The 17,761-nt window shown below is 35.4% G+C and overlaps 1 protein-coding gene across 2 annotated transcripts; it reads left to right on the plus strand.

The window, feature by feature from the left end:
* The first annotated feature begins 34 nt into the window (after positions 1–34).
* LOC103706223 (ERI1 exoribonuclease 2-like) lies at positions 35–17,289 on the plus strand. 2 transcript variants are annotated; one of them, XM_008790269.4, is made up of 5 exons: positions 35–89; positions 300–362; positions 4,715–5,325; positions 7,734–7,909; positions 16,398–17,289. In XM_008790269.4, the coding sequence occupies exons 2-5, from the start codon at positions 341–343 to the stop codon at positions 16,882–16,884; spliced, it is 1,296 nt and encodes a 431-aa protein (XP_008788491.2). In that variant the 5' UTR covers positions 35–89; positions 300–340; the 3' UTR covers positions 16,885–17,289. The 2 variants fall into 2 exon arrangements, with proteins under 2 accessions (XP_008788491.2, XP_008788490.2); XM_008790268.4 differs by having other exon boundaries at positions 83–161; positions 16,398–17,263.
* The last annotated feature ends 472 nt before the right edge of the window (positions 17,290–17,761 follow it).

Consider the following 17,761-nt stretch of genomic DNA (forward strand, 5'->3'; position numbering starts at 1 on the left):
ACCCTGTTTGCTGTTCTCTCGGAACAGCGAGTGCGGCCTCCCCTTTTGCCCTTGGCGACCGGGACTCGGGACTCGTCTTATACCCGAAGGTAGAGACCAGTTGTATTCTTCCCCCGACTCTCTCTCCTCCCTCCCCCCTCCTTTTCCGTCTTCAAGCTCATGTAAGAATGGAGAGGAGAAAGGAAAATCGCTTCTGCTTTCTTTGTTTTTCTTTGATTTTTGTCGATTTTTTTTGGGTTTAGATTTCGTCTTGTGGTTGTTGTTGTTGATTTCTTTTTCTTGGATCGTGGTGGATGTAGGTGGGGCGCGCAATGCGATCTGATTTTTCTGCCCCAAGACCATGATTAATCGGGAGGACAAAGGTATGGTTTTCCTCCCCCTCCAGGCACTGGATCTTTTTGAATATTCTTGTTTTTTTTTTTTTTTTTGGAAATGTTGTTTCTGGGTGTGATCTTGGGATGCCTATAAGACTGATCTCGAGATATTGGAATTTTATGTTTTTGGTTTATCTTTCCGATGGAATTTGTTTTGTTTTTTTTTTTTTTGGGGATCTTGGGTGTGGATGTTGTTGTGATCTCAAGGGGGTTTCCGCACGCGATCACTTCTTTTTCTGATCAAGAACTGGCTTCTTACGAAATTGGGATGAATAAGAAAGAAAAGGTTTTGATCTTTATGTCGTTTGCCTTTTCGTTTTCATGTGGGTTGTGGTTTCGTTTTAGTGAACACGTGAGGGATGGTTTGGGTTTTTCTTTCAAGGCGTCCCTTTATGAATCTCATCGAATTCTCTTCAGTTATAACAGTATGCTGACTATTTTCCTGGAACAAAGGCTTGAAAAATCAGGCACGGCATCCAGATTAGGTTCTAGGGATGTGGGTCTACTGCTATAGGAGATGTTAGCCGGCTTATGAAATGGAATTTTGTTATTTAAACGTTTAAGGAAGAGTTTTGTGCTCTGTGAAAGTATGGGAACAGAGGAAAGGAAGCTCTTTAGAACTCTTAGACCTAAATGTGATTCTTATATGCTTTATTTTTGATTGCTTGTTACCTCTTTGTCTAGACTATTTCCACATATGGTTCCTTTCTACCTTTCTAAAAATGGTCATGAGTTAGTTTTTTGTTCTCCTTATCTGACCTTATTGCTAGTTACATGATAAAAGAAAAAGACTATCTGAGCAACAGGAACACATAAAATTGTGTTCTTTGTGCATAACAAGAAACGATGGTGTTTTATTTTCTTCTAAAATTAGGCTTAATGGTGAGTTTAGATGGGACCTTTTACCTGAAAAGTTTGAGGTGTCGGGTTTGCTTCAGAAATCAAAGGGTTGATGGATAAAACAACACATTACCATAATAGAGGTTTTTGGGATGCCAAATATTTTTTAGATTTCTTTATTATTTTTTCTTAATTTTTGAAAAGAGTGTTAGCCCTTCTAAAATTAAAATGTGAAACATGGTACACCATACCATACCGAACCGAGCGTATCGGTTCCATATCAATATACGGTATGGAGGATGTACCGATATTCGGTATGCCGAACCGGCCCCTATGCCGGGCGTAGTGACACAGTGACAAGATGGCATTATTACGGATCCCGATACTGAGATGGTGTACTTTGGTGTGAAATATAGGTTTGCAACTTGTAGAACTTGTTAGATGATTCGAACATCTTGTTTGCTGATGCTCATTTTTACTAAAGACAGGGCCGCACCTTTCATACATTAATGTCAACCCATAAATGTCTCACTTGCTATGATAGCATGCTATCCATCTCTCCAACTCTTCCTTGTTATTATGAACCCACTATAGATATCCATTGGTCTAGATGGATCGACATTCTGATCGGCTTTCTGGATGGAGTTGATAGCAGAATGGTAGTAGGTGTTGTCTATGGCATTTACAAGGATGTAAGAGTAGTGGAACCAAGAAGCAATAGCTTTCCAAATTTGTTTCTTTTAATCCTTGACGAGCATGGAATCAATCCTCTACTGCTTTGAGTCTTTATTGAGAAAGGTATGTAACTTTAAGTCATGAACGACGGTCCCTATTGGTATAACTCTGAGCTTTTTTTTCTTTCCAGTAAAAGTCTCAAATGTAGTGCAATTCGATCACTATTGTTGCCAACAACCTCTCGTATTGATTAGCTCTTTTTGTGTCTTGGATCTATCATAGTAGATTTGGAACAAGAGCCCCCTCTCGTACTAGGAGGACCTAAACTTTGCCTTGTGCCTAGTGGCCTCCTCCCATGTCATTGATCATTCAAATTATGTCCTATATGGCAGCCTGAATTTGGGTCTCCTCCATGTTATCTAGATCCGATGCCTCGTAGTCCTCTGGATCTTAGACTGATATGATGGTGGCTAAACTATCCGATGATCAATCTTTGCCTATTTCTCTGTTCATTTTTCATGCCTTTCCTAAAGTCATGAAAGTGTTTCTTCATGAACTGTCTGACCTCTTATAAATGTTTCTTGGGTGTAGTCACATTGAGATAACTACCAACCAAATAATGCTTCAATCTCATCATCCTACCTCCTTCCACTCTCTATTGATCACCTGCACTTCTAGTGGTGTTGGTTCGAGATCATTACACCGTGCTCCCAACCAGTCAGCATCTTTATCCTTCTTTCTTCTTGAATCAATTTCTATACCTTTTTTAAAAAATAAAAATATATATTATAAACTATTAGTGATTTTCTAATTTAATTTCATTTAATATTTGTGATAATTTATAAAATAGTAAAACTATGCATATTGTTCTAGAAAATATGTCCCAATTATCAATACACATTACCATATTTTTTATTATTTAGTCGAATTTATAATTATTAAGTTATTGAGCACTTAAAGATTTGATAATTTACATTGTAATGTCACAATTACTTTAGAAAATGCTTCTAAATTATCTATATAATATTATTTTTCAATATATTTATTTTTGATTACTTTAATTAGTATTTGTTTGAAAATTAATATTTAATTATAAATATTTTTGAAAATAATTTTAATCTATATTAATGTGGAATCCTTTTTACTATATATATATATATATTATTTTTTTCGAGTCCATGGTAATGCCTTAATCACCACATATTTTTTAGATTTAGGTTTAAACCTTGTACTTTTAAGTGGTGAATGACCAGGCGCACCACCAAAAAATAAAGGAAAGGCTTGGATCTTACCATGCCAAATCCAAATTCTACTTGTTTAAAGTTGTACCTCATAGGGTAACTATATAGCCCGAGCATAGTTTCTCTATACTTACTGTTCCACAAACACATAATGACCATATCTCTTCGTATTTCTTTGATGACCTTATTTGGGACATTCAATGGCAACATGGGTGCGGTAGTCCAAGGCATTGAATTCATGATATCTAGATATGGTAACAAGTTGAGTACATGTCTATGTAGATGGATATGCATGAATTTTATAGTCAAGATTTCTGGAATCACATCCATATTAGACCATCTTTAGACCTTATTTTCCATAATCAGGAGGAGACACGAATACGAGATTTTTTCCGGATGCAGGGAGTTGGATATTTTAGAAACACTTGAAGTAAGGAAGCACTTAGGAAGTGGGATTGAGTTCAAGAAATTCTAGGCAAGATTTTGAAGTGAGTTTATTATCTTAGGTAGATGATTTTGGCTACCAAGCTTGACACAGCGGAGATAGATTCTAGATATGCACATGCATGTTTATGTCTGCAAGTATGGTATGTGCAGCTAGAAAAAAATAGAAATTTCATCGTTGGGCCCATGGATGGTGGAATTGTGTCAAACTAGCAGGTTTGGGGCATGTTGAACCTGACTAGTTGGGGATTGTCACGTTTCAATCCATCTATTTGAAATGGAGGGAGAAGGAGAAGAAGAGAGAGAGGGAGGGAGGGGGAGGGAGAGGAAGAGAGAGGAAGGGAGGAACAGAAGGAGAGGGAGAGAGGCCGAGAGAGAACCGGAGAGAGGGCTTGAAAGCCCTCCTCTCGTCGGCAGGGGGTCGCCTCTATTTTGTTTGCAAATAGGGGACAAGCCCTATTTTTTTTTCAAGATTTTGAACTGAAGTCAGCAAACCATTTGGTGAAGTCAACATGAAATTGGAAAACAGTTTGCTGACTTCAGTTTGAAATTTTGGAAAAAAAAATTGGGCTCGTCCTTTGTTTTGAAACAAAATAGGGGTGACTTCCTCTCGGCCTCTCTCTCTCCCCCCCTCCCCTTCTCCCACCCTCTCCCTCTCCCTCTCTCTCCCTCTTTGCCTCTTCGTCTCGTCACCCTCTCTGGCTCTCCCTATGACGAATCGGTCACTGGCCAGTACTCCCTCCAATACTGGTTTGGCGAACCTTGGTTAGGCCCGCTCAAAATGCTTCAAAAACTTGAGCCATCTGTGTATGAGTTAAAACAATACTTTATTACCTGTATTGTCAAGCAATACTATGAAATATGTGTAGTTTATGATCCATGTTGAGGACTTGAACCTCCTAATCTTCTTTCCTTGAAAAGATTCGTTCAAATGTTCATTTGGATTTGACATATTTGCTGCTTTTCTATTTATCTTTTGTTAATCACTCTTAAGAATTATGGTTATACTCTAGTCCAATTTGTAAATATACCACTCATATAACCTCTTGGTTAAAGTTAAACATTTTCAATCGAAAGCCTCCATTTGTTTTGACTAACAATCTTCATTTCTTTTTGATTGTATTATTTATTTGATTGCAGAAACAATGCAAGGAAACCTCGAGGCATCCTCAGGATGCCTCAGGGCCAAGGCATTTTACTATAATTCGCATGAAAGTGGTAGTGCCTTCGAAGGGTTTCCTGAGCACAAGAATGAAATGAACATCAATCCTGGTGGTACCTTTGAATCAGGAAATCCATCAAACAGGGAGTCTTCTGCACCTCCAAGTCAGGGCTACAATAGACCCTTCTACCAACAAGAATCTTACACATGGCCAAGCTTTCATCCTGATGTTCAGAAGCTTTGGCACAGCCCAGTGAATATAGTAGAAGCCCAGTTCTACCCAGTGAACAGGGAATATTATTTTCCTGTTGAAAATAGGTTTCACCATCTGCCATTCAAGATGTTTGCTCATGGTTATCCGCATGGATTTCAGTTTCAAGAATTTCAATATTTTGTGGTTATCGATTTTGAAGCAACTTGTGACAAAGAAAAGAATCCACATCCACAAGAGATCATTGAATTCCCATCTGTTCTGGTTAATAGTGTGACTGGGCAATTGGAAGCTTCCTTCCAGACATATGTGCGTCCTTCATATCATCAACATCTAAGTGATTTTTGCAAGGAGCTCACTGGAATTCAACAAATCCAGGTAGTCATGAACTCTTTTTTGTCAAGTTTTTTTTTTTTTTGATTTATTTATGAAGTTTAATATTATTTTTTGAGACATAATACAGCTTTGCCTACATTCCTGTTTACTGTTTAGTTATTGATGTGAATATATCTTGTTGAACTGCAGTGGCTTTTCAATTGCCTGTCCTTTGTCCTCTTATTTTCTTATCTAGCAATAAATTTCTTGTGTTTTTATGCTTATGTTACTTTCATTATTTGGGGCAGACTTTTCTGCTTATGAATTTGCACCATTTCCATACAGGTCTGATGTTATGTCGGTAGCAACTCGTGAAGAAAGAAATCTGCTTAGTACATCCATGAGAACCTATTGACTTAGTGGATTCATGGCTGGACGATTTTGAGAGGAAAAGGTTTGAAAGATGATAATTTGATTGAAACAATGTAAAAGCTTGACCTTTAGATAGTATTGGTTAGTGAGGAGAACCTGTGGAAAAGGTTTTAAAGATGATGATTGGACTAAAAGTAAAAGCTTGACCTTTAGAGAGTGTTGGTTACTGATGAGAACCCATGAATGAGACTTGATATGATGAAGAAAATCCCTGTGATAATTTGATTGAAACAAACTAAAGGCTTGACCTTTACAGAGTATTGGTTAGTGATAAGAACTGTTGGAAAAGGTTTGAAAGATGATGATTGACTAAAACAAAGTAAAAGCTTGACCATTAGATAGTGTCGGTTGGTGATGAGAACCCATGAATGAGACTTCTGATGTGATTAAGAAAATCCTGCAACCAAGTGATTACAAGCTGTTGGTTTCCTATGATAATCAGGAAATCAGCCTCAACAAATGGTTAGGTGCAGCAATGACCACCTTGGTTTAATTTCTTTGGTGGAGATTGGCCAAGGATGTCCGAATGTTTTCCCATTTCTGATTTTTTACAGGGTTCTTGGAAGGGTGATCCTACCTTGATTCCTTGGCAGTTGTGGAGCGAGTTTTTGATGAATTTACCATCTTGTTGCAATGTAACTTTCAAACACCTATAACTATGACATCTTTCGTACAAGATTGGGTCATCTACAGTCTACAGTCAATTCTGCATGCATCATAAAGAAAGTAATTGACAACATCAGTGTATAGGCTTTTAATGAACATACCTATGTGGATGGTATATTGGATATCTCCGTTGTAATAATTGAAATAAAAGGAGTAGCTATGCTTGCAAAAAAAAGGTCATGGAGCAAGGGTAAAAGCTGCTTGATTATGAAGGAGATTCATAGTAGCAAGTGTTTATGCCGCTTTGTTGGCTTCTAGGTGTTCATTGATTTGAGAACACTCGGAGGAAAGTTCTATAGGCATCCAAGGAGAAGGGATAAACATAGGCACAAACAACTTCTTTTTATTTTTTTCTCTGAATTCTTCTTTGTCAATATTCCTATTCATAATCAGGCTTCATAACTAAGTTTTTTTAGATTTCCTTTGTGAGCTACTTTTATGAAGTCTTTTTTGTCTTGTAGGTCCTTTATTCCTCAGTTCATCTTCAGAACTCTCATCATCTAATCATGTTTCTTGTGCACAAGATCCCTATCTAGTTTGGTAAGGGAGAAGGAGAGGGAGAGAGAGGGAGGGGGAGAGAGGAAAAGAGAGAGAAAGAGAGAGGGAGGGAGAGGGAAATGGAGGGAAAGAGGGGGAGGGGAGGGGGAGTGCCGACTTTACTTTCGAAGGGGCAAAATTAAAAAGAGCCCCCTGGCCTATGTTTCGTTCAAAACAGGGGAATAGGAGGGTTTTCGGCCCTCCCTCTGCCTCTCTCTCACCCCCTCACCGTCCCTCTCCCTTCCTCCCTCTCCCTCCCTCCCTCTCTCTCTCTCTCTTGCTTCCTCTCACTCCTCCCCCTCGCCCTTGCCACATTTCTCAAACTGAGGGGCAGAACCGTGGGTTTGCCCCCGGTAGGGTGAGTATGCCCCGAGTTGGGTGGTTCGGGACAGTACTGCCTTTCCTAGTTACATTACTTTGTCAAGATGGAAGTTTTTAAGGTGTGTTATTACTCAGAATTTAGGTGAGATCTCAATATGTAAGTAGCATGTAATATGTGTTTTATAATCTTGTTCAGCTTTCTGTTTTAAATGTTTTATCCTGTATATCTCATCGAGAAATATGAATTATCTCTGAAACCCTTATCTATACATGCACTGCATTTGCTGTTAATGTTATTTAGAGCTACTTATACATCTCAGTTATTGTGATATCCATGGTTGAGTGGGTAGTGTACTGATTTCAGAGCTTTAGGGTTCTGGCTTGTGTTTTGTTTTGCAAGAGATATTAAACTGCAGCCACGATACAACAATAAGTTTTTCTAATTCATTATGACAACATTTTTTGATGTTCTATTCAGAAAAATGTGTTGAACTTTTACATTATGTATATGTCAGGTGGACAGAGGTGTTCCTCTAGGTGAAGCTTTACTCATGCATGATAAGTGGTTGGAAGACAAAGGGATTAAGCAGAAAAACTTTGCTGTCGTGACATGGTCTAACTGGGACTGTCGTGTTATGCTGGAGTCAGAGTGCAGATTCAAAAGGATCAGGAAGCCTCCCTACTTTAATAGGTAATTGATCTTACAAGGCTTTCATTTTTGGGAGATAAATAATCTTGCCATTTCATCTATACAAGAATCACATCATTGTCAAATCTATCAAGTTTTTTTTCTTCTTCTTCTTCTTCCTCCTTTTCTTTCTTTGGGTATGGCCTCTCCTTTTCATAGAAGCATTTATATGCTTCAGTGTCCATTTTTCTTTTTCATTCTTTATGATTTTTTCTTCTTCATTCTTTATGATTTTTTCTTCGTCTGTTAATTTTACACAATGGGAAGGTGTTTTGTTTCTTTCATTTGTTATTATTTGGTCATGTTTTATTAATTGTGTACGTCAGAGCAATGGACTCTAGGTAGCTGTTCTTGGGATGACATACATGAATTTTATTCTCTACAACATTGTTACATGCAGGGGGCTATGATCTATGGTAACCCTGTAGATGTTGTTATTCCTTATTCCAGTGGATTCGTTTAAAAATGCCACTTTCCAACAACTATAAGTGGGATTTACAAGCTCTTTGTTATATTATAGCTTTAGTTATAATGATAGAATAGTTCATTGCCTTACTGTTAAACAAGGTTGCCTTGTCATCCTTTACCTTATTCGTCCAAAACACAATTATTACTTGCTCCCAAAATCCATTGACTTGGTTGTTTCTAGCCTTAGCTTGATCATGGAATAGGGCATCAGTTGAAAATTTGAAATTTTTCCTAGCATTATAAACTTATAGTTGCAATTTCAAATAGTAAAAGTAGGTTCAACTAGTTGATTTTGTTTGGATTTCCTTGGTTTTGGCAAAGAATGTCTTAAAACACCTTTCCTAGTCATTTGATATCAAAGCAAGTCCTCAAACTTTTTGCAACTGCATTTTTTTACCCACATCTTTCTTGTAAGTCCCTTAAGCTATCTTTGCCATTTGAAGCCCTAATAATATCTACTCAACTCAACCCAAACTCATCCCAACTAATCTATGTCTCTTCTTAATCTGTGCACTTTCTTTTAGTCTTTGTTAACTCCATCAAATCCCTCTTATATCATCTTTAGTCATTTCCATGGTTCATTATACTAACTATACTGTCTGAGCGTACCATACCATATGCGTAGAGAACCAATACTCAGTACTAAGGTTCACCGAACCAGTACCAAAGGTCATACCGACCGGCGACCAATTCGGTATGATATGTGTCCATACCATGCCGTTCTATGGCATACCAAAAATAGGGAGAGGGAGGGAAAGAGGGAGAAAAGGAGAGGGGAAGAAAGGGGGGAGGGGAGAGGGAGAGAGGGAGGGAGTAAGGAAGAGGGTCGAGGGCTAAACCCTAACCCTAAACTTTTAACAATGAGAGAAAGAGGGAGGGAAGGAGGGGGCGGGGGTGTTAAGGGCTAAACCCTAACTCTAACCCTAGCAAAGAGGGAGAGGGAGGGAGGGAGGGAGGGCTGAGGGCTAAACTCTAACCTTAACTCTAGCGGAGAGAGAGAAGAGGGTGAGGGGGGGTGGGTGCTCTTGAACCATCATGAATAGGGAACCATCATGAACAAAGAGGGGTTAAAACCAAGTTGGGGTAGGTTTATTATCAAATTAGAGGGTAGGGAGTTGTTTTATAACCGAACCAAGAGTGAGGAGGGGTTTTATATCCAAACTGTCCCAATCTATTGAACTGTTTCAACTTGGCATTGATTTGGTTCAGTACGGGTTGAACCATCTGATTTGAGTCAATTCAGCAATCACCAGAGACACACTGAGTGTCGGCCTATTATGTGGTCATTTCTAGATGCTTCATTAGATGTTCTTGTGCGTCTTTCTAGCCATGTTACTGAGACACTATTTTTAAGTTATCTGTGAGTGTCAACTCTTTTGGACACTTGGACATGACAAATATAAAGGAACATTCTACTTCAAATTTTGGAGCTTCTGATGACCAAAATGCCCACCAACAAATTTTCTGATTACATCTTATATTGTATCATATTATAATATATTATTATATTATAATAAAATAATAATATATTATGCTGTATCATATTATATTATTATATTATGATAATATATTATATTATATTATTTTAGTACTACATAATTATAATATAACAATTATATTTTATTATAAGCATAATGTAACATAATATTACAATCATAATTTTACATTATTATTATATTAATAATAGTTATAGTATGATAATATAGATGTTATTATTATAATAATAATATAATATACGGTAATAATATAAAAGATAATATATTAGATTATATTACATTACATTATATTATATTATATGATTATATTATAACAATATTATATATAATAATATATAATAATGATATAATATAATCTATTGTTATACTAGATTCTAATCCGCTATATTATATTATATTGTTGTATTATATTAGATTATTATTATATTATGTTATATTATATATTATGTTATAATTATAATAATATTATATGACATTGTAGTAATATTGTACAAATAATAATAATACTAATAATTGTAACAATGCTAATAACAGTAATAATAATAATTATAGTATTAATTTTAATAATATTTATAATTCTAAAAATAGTAATAATACTAATACTAATAATAGTATAATAATAGTAATAATACAAAATAGTAATAATACTATCAATAGTAGTACAAAAATAGCAAGAATACTAAAAATAATAATGATACTAAAAATAGCAATAGTACTATTTATAGCAATAGTACTAATAATAGCAATACTACTGAAATAGCAATATTATGAAAAATAGCAATACTACAAAAAACAATACTACTAAAAATAGCAATGATTGTAATAGTACTAAAAATAGTACTATTAATAATAATAATTCCAATGATTGTACTACTAAAAATAGTACTACTAAAAATAGCAATGATTGTAATAGTACTAAAAATAGTAGTAGTACTAAAAATAGTAGTAGTACAAAAAATAGTAGTAATATTAATAATAGTAGTAATACTAATAATGATAATAGTACTATTAATAATAATAATTCCAATAATACTAATAGTAGTAATAATGTTTATATATGTGTGTGTCCATATATATATATATGTGTGTGTGTGTGTATGTGTGAATATATATATATATATATATATATATATATATATATATATCTGCATATATATATAGATGTACAGATATATATCTGTACATATTTATATATCTATATCTATATATAAATATACATATATATATATATATATGTGTGTGTGTGTGTGTGTGTGTGCATATATATATACACACACACACACATATATATATATATCTGTACAGATATATTTGTACAAATATACATACATACATACATATATACACACACACACACACACATATATACGAATATATACATATATACACATGTATATATATATTTATGTATACATAAAAGTGTATATATATATATATATATGACATATATAAGTGTGTGTATATATATACATATATGGATATATAACAAACGCATATGTATACACACACACACACACACATATATATACGTATATATATATGTGCACATATATATATATATTAATATATATGTACAAATATATATCAACGTATATGTACAGATATATATCTACACATACATACATACATATATATGCCGACACATATATGCATATATATGTGTGTGTGTGTGTGTCCATATATATATATATATCAATATATTTGTACAGATATATATCTACATACATGTATAGATATATATCTATGTATAATACATATATACATATATATATCTGTATATATATATATGTAGAAATGTATATCTCTCTCTCTCTCTATATATATATGTACAGTTTTATATATATATATATATATATATATATATATATATATATATATATATATTTATATACATGTATATCCATATATGTATATATGGACATATATATATTATTAAAATCATAATTTTATATGATTATTATTATAATAGTAATATTATGATAATATAAGATATTATTATTATAATAATATTATAATATATGATTAATAATATAAATGATGGCATATTAGAATATATTACATTATATTATATTCTTTTATATGATTATATTATAATATTATTAAGTATATATAATAATATATAATAATATTATAATATAATCTATTATTAGATTAGATTCTAATCTGTTATATTATATTATATTGCTGTATTATATTACGATATTATTATATTTTATTATATTATATATTATGTTATAAAAAATAATATTATATTACATTGTAGTAATATTGTACTATGAATAATACATTACTATATCATATCATATCATATTATGTTATATCATTATGCTGCAGTATTCAATATTATATTACACTATTATAATAATATTATACAAAATAATAATAATCGAATATATAATAATATATAATATTATATTGTATAATACTTCACTATGCAATACTATGCAATATTTTTTATTGTCATTTTATCATACCAAAAGCACTTTCTCATTTTGGTTACCAAACATATGATAAAATTTTACAAGACTTTAGAAATATAGTTATCAAACAGCAAATAGTTTTTGATAAAAATTTTACTTTCCGAAAGCTCTACTTCTAAAAGCTCTACTATCAATATCAATCCCAAATAGGGCCTAAATCATTTAGGAATTTGTGCCTTCATTCAGTCCTTGTCCCTACTTTCTTTTGTTCCCTAGACACTCCCATTTTTAAGCTAGCTGGAATAGTCAACACTTTTGGACACTTAGACATGACATGACATGATTGGACTCTCTGCTTTGAAGTGTCTTGCTGACATGTAGGGGACCCTTAGTTTCAAGTTCTTGACATTTAAGTGAATTGCCCTTATGTTTTAAGTGATGTTATCGAGGTCTTGTGTGGTTAGTGATCAATTTAAGCATCTCATGAATTCTTAAGTAACTAGAAATAAACCTAGTCATTAAATTTGACAACTTGCAAAGCTATTCCATTAATTTATTTGTTGGATAGCATTAAAACTCTCCTTCCCCTTGTAAGTTTTTTTTTCTTTTTTGAATGAGGATTAAAACATGCAAACACCACATACATACGCACATACATGCATCCATGGATACATACATATACATGCTTAGGTGACACTGTTTCTCATACATGTAGGCGTATATACATATACACATTTTGCCCCCGTGCCTAAGCTTTTTAAGGTTGCCAAGTGTCATAGACTCTGCCCAAAAGCTTAAGTTGTTAGGAGGAGGACCAGCTCGGGCTGATAAACCCATAGGGCTCCCCTTTTATTAGTCCATATGGTATTACGACAATCTCCCCACCCAACCTTGTGACACCTTCGTCACGGTTGGCTCCTATTCAAGAGAGTCTGGCCCACCCATGGCCTGGGTCCTCCTTGACCCTGTATCTCCTAGTGAGGAGCCCGTATGACAAATAAAGATTGTGAAGCATAATGAGCCTGACTCTGATACCATATATCACTGACTCGCATCCCAAAACCTTAAGCTATTAAGAGGACCGGCCTGGCTAATAAACCTATGTGTCACCCTTGTTAGTAGTCAATGCGGGACTAGGATACATGACACTTGGCATCTGTTCCTAGTGTTTAGGTAGAGCACTATGCCTCCCTCCTCACTTTCCAAAAATGAAATTGTTCTGGATGAGCTACTTATTGAGGATTTAGCATCACAATTTTGTTTCCTATTAAAAAGGCATCATTGCAGGGAAGCCTTTTAGAGGTGATTGAGAAAGTTGATCCACTCCCAATGTTTTGCTGCTTTTATTGATTTTGAGGTGCCCCAGTCTTTTCTACTCTTGATCTTGCCAGTCTTTGTCAAACAACTCTGGCATATGCAACCAGCCTTTTAACATGTTACCAAGAATATCAATAGTGGTGCTTCCTCTGTCATGTTGGTTGTCTTCAATGCCTGACTGTCCTTATGCATATTTGATCTCGAGACTGCCAACCAGATAACCACCTAATAGCTTGTTCATTTATTTCCCACCCCCCAAGTCACAGTCATTCCAGCCCACTCTTCAATTAGAGTGGCTGTTTTATGTTTCTTATTTCCTGCATATCATTCACGTACTGGTTTTTGCCATTTAAAAATTTGGTATCAGTTTTACTATCTAATCTCGTTTCTTATTGTTCTGTGCTCATGTAGACCAAAGGACTGGTAGAAGTGCATTTATTTGAGTTTTTTACATTTGAGGGTAAAAAGAAGGGGGATAAAGAAGGGATTGATGATATCATTAGTATCAGTTAGCGGCTTAGAGCATCATGTCTTTTCGTCTAGTGGTTCCTCAGCCACATTTCTTTCTTTTTAATATTTTATTTTGCATTATATGTGACGTTATTATTTTATCTGTTCTCCGGGCAAAGGCTCGGACTTATTTTATTTTAGTTTTCTTGGTGATGTATATGGGCCATTTTTCATGTCTCCCTTATTATCAAATGAAGCAAAATCTTCTACATTTTTATATGATGCTTGCTGACATGTGCAGCTTGCCCTTTGCGGTAAATGGGTGGATTTTGTTTTATGTTCTTTACTGATTATTCATTCTTGGTAAGTTATGTTATTTGTGCTTCAAACACTTTATGTGCTGCATATATAGCTGTTTCACGATAATGGTCCATATCCAGTTTAGGAAACCTGGGAAGGCCTTCCCGGAAATTGATTTTGATATTTCTCCTTGGTCAAAAAAGGTTATGACAATATTCTTTCATGCCAAAAGGTCATGTTCCCAAACAAGTATTATGGAATTATTGAAAGAAAACAATGTGTCTTAAGATGTTATCTTCTATTATTACAGGACTTGGGTCTTTCTTAACTGATTTTTTAGCTGTGCCCTGGTCTTTGTTCATTCTAAAGAATGACCAGTGACTCTTCCTCATGCTTATGGTCACCATTAGATGTTACGTGTGCTTGATATAATTTTCTTCCTTTTAGCAGCACTAGGATTACCTTTAGAATATGCTATCTACATTTTTGTGGGCATGTCAATATGGATTGTCTTACTACTTTATAACTCTGATATGTATGTTTATTCCCAAGCCCTGTGCTATGTGAATTCTTAGGGCTTGTTTGGTTTGCGGGAAAAGAAAGAGGAAAAGTGTGGTCAAGGGGAAAGTAATGAGATGTCTTTTGTTTGGTTAGAGTTTTCAAAGGAGAGAGACGGGAAAGTTGCATTCCCATGGGAATATGATTCCCACATTTCATGGGAAAATCTTTCCTATGAGAAATATGCGAAAGTTACTTTCCCATGAGGCGGGAATCACTCCATTTTTATTTTTTTCCAAAAAGGCCCTCCAACATTAAAGAAGCATTAAAGAGGCATTAAAAACCTAATTTTTATTAAGGGTATAATAGAAATTGTACATAACTTTCCCAGGAAAGGGGATGGTTAACCAAACATAAGTACTTTGGAAATTTGTTACTTTCTCATAGTTAACCAATATGCCAAAAGTACTTTTCTAGGCATCTTCTTCCTAGGAATCTGCTTCCCAGAAATCATATTCCTAGGAGGGAAAATGCTTCTCGTGAACCAAACGAGCCCTTAATTCTTTATTGTGATTACACTCGTTTTACACTTGAGACTTCTTATGACATTTTGGTGCTTTCTTTGATTTTACCTCCTTAAATTATCATCTGTGATTGATATTTAACCTCATGTCAGGATCTCTCAAGCTCTTAATCCTGATGCCTTTCCTAGTTGCTTTGCCTGTCCTGATACTCCTTAGGATTGCCATGCCTACCCAATCTCGTCTGTTGACAATCTTGCTGCTGTGTTTTTAATATGACTTATTCTGTATATTTGTAATTAAAAACAACTTGTTTTTCACAAAGAGTAGTCTAGAATTGGGGATTGGCAAGATCCCTTAACCCTTGAGATCTTTCCTTCATGCCTCTCAAAGAAGTTAAATCCCACCTGCACCGGAAGATATCCTATGGTTAGTGCTATATCTGGTCTGAATAGCTTGCAGAGTAGCATAGCATGTGCTCTTAAGATCTAGTAGGCATTATCAAGCTCGCTGATTATAACCAACTTGAGTATGAGGTATGGTGCTAGAGCTATGGATTCACATCATGTATTTATATTTTTTGAGCATGTAAATGTACTCTTCTGTTCATTTATTACATGAGTGGATCCACTGTATTGTTGCAACATTACCCACCACATCTATTAGTTAGAAAGTGTGGAGCTTCTATGTAGTATTCTCTCTTGTACGAATATTGTTGCTTCTCAGTGTCTTAAACTGCGGAACAGAAGTTGTGTTTCTACGATCTTAGCCATCAGAACCTGATAAACTTGGATATTAAAACCTTTAATAACAAAATATTTTACCTTGGGGAGCAATCATGCTATAACTAAGTATACTGCCACTTCTGAGTGACTTAAGCCTACCAGCCAGCTGTCAAAATAATTGTAGGCAGAGATTATTTTCATCTGGATTTATTCTGTCATCTGTATAATGCCTTAATTTTCAGACTATATTGCATTTGATATCAAAATGATTTCATTATTTATGAACTTGTGAGTAGGTGGATTAACTTGAAGGTTCCATTCCAAGAGGTGTTTGGTGGTGTGCGCTGCAATCTAAAGGAGGCAGTTCAGCTGGCTGGCCTGGCATGGGAGGGCCGTGCTCACTGTGGCCTTGATGATGCCCGCAATACGGCACGCCTCCTCGCCCTTCTCATGCGCCGGGGCTTCAAGTTCTCCATAACTAACTCACTAGTGTGGCAGCCTGGGGATCACCCGCTGACCTTGCAGTTACCACCTGAACACCCATCGGACCCTGCCCAGCAATCTCAGAAACTGAAAGATCTGGTGGTCCCTGCCTATCAGCTCCATCCTCTTATGGACCCTACCACTGGGGAGAGGTGCAGCTACTGTTTCTGTGGCGTGAAGTGCAGCAGGTCTGTGGTTCGCAAGCCAGGGCCGATGCAGGGCAGGTGCTTCTTTGGGTGTGGGAGATGGACGACTACAAGACGTGCCGTCTGTAATTACTTCATGTGGGCTTCACCTTGAGGGAGGAGAGGACTTCTAGTCCTGGAATATATTCTCAGAAAAATCATTTCTGTACAGAAGGGGCGAAGTTTGATCTTATAAATAGTTGGTGAGGCAACAAGCGGGCTGTCGCTTCCGTATATATATATATATGCACTGTTACAGTTTGTCCTTGCTCCTGTTACTGGAACCCTTAGGTAGTTGCCTAACCTCTCAAACTGACTTCTTATTGACAGAAGAGAAGGGGGATGGAATATGCTGCTTAAGGTACTTCACATGCTTAAGACATGTTTGTTTATCTAAATAAGCTATTAGAGTTGGACCTTGTTCTTTTTTTTTCTTAATGGAAATCTGCTGGACTTATTGCTGGGGGCGATGATATATTTCTGCTATTGAGTTATGATATGTGAATAGGATAATTGAAGTGTATGTAACAAGAGTTCCCTATCAACTAATTCTAATGCTTAAGATGTGTATTTCTAAGTAAACGGGACCCGCTAATGTGAATGAAGTTATGGATCTAATTTCTTGTACTTGGTGTTGATATCTTATGCTCAAAGCTTTTGTATATTGATATTGATTGTCCATCAGGCATTCAAAGACAAGTGGTAAACTTATATGCAGGGGATGAATTTGTGCTTTGAATATGTTGTTTAAACACTCAATCTTCCTTCTCTTTATCCTAAATTCCAAGCAAATTTTACGTAAAATGGTTTTTAAAAAAAGTCACTTCAGAAATATAGGTTAGAAGTCTTGGTTGAAAATTTTAAGATGGTATTTGCGACGCTGTGCATGGTAAGCTGGGGAGGCATTTTATTATTGACTGCCTACCAAGTCGACCGCATTCCTTTCGCTCCTGCATCCTATGTGATGCTGATTTTATGGATGATCATGTGCA

The sequence above is a fragment of the Phoenix dactylifera genome, chromosome 3, assembly GCF_009389715.1.
Source record: "Phoenix dactylifera cultivar Barhee BC4 chromosome 3, palm_55x_up_171113_PBpolish2nd_filt_p, whole genome shotgun sequence".
NCBI classification, from domain to species: Eukaryota; Viridiplantae; Streptophyta; class Magnoliopsida; order Arecales; family Arecaceae; genus Phoenix; species Phoenix dactylifera.

Bases quoted from the DNA above. Each gene is read 5' to 3' on its own strand.
- LOC103706223 (XM_008790269.4), top strand. From the start codon at position 341: ATGATTAATCGGGAGGACAAAG. The intron at 363-4,714 runs GTATGGTTTTCC...ATTTGATTGCAG, and splicing joins GATTAATCGGGAGGACAAAG to AAACAATGCAAGGAAACCTC. The intron at 5,326-7,733 runs GTAGTCATGAAC...TGTATATGTCAG, and splicing joins CTGGAATTCAACAAATCCAG to GTGGACAGAGGTGTTCCTCT.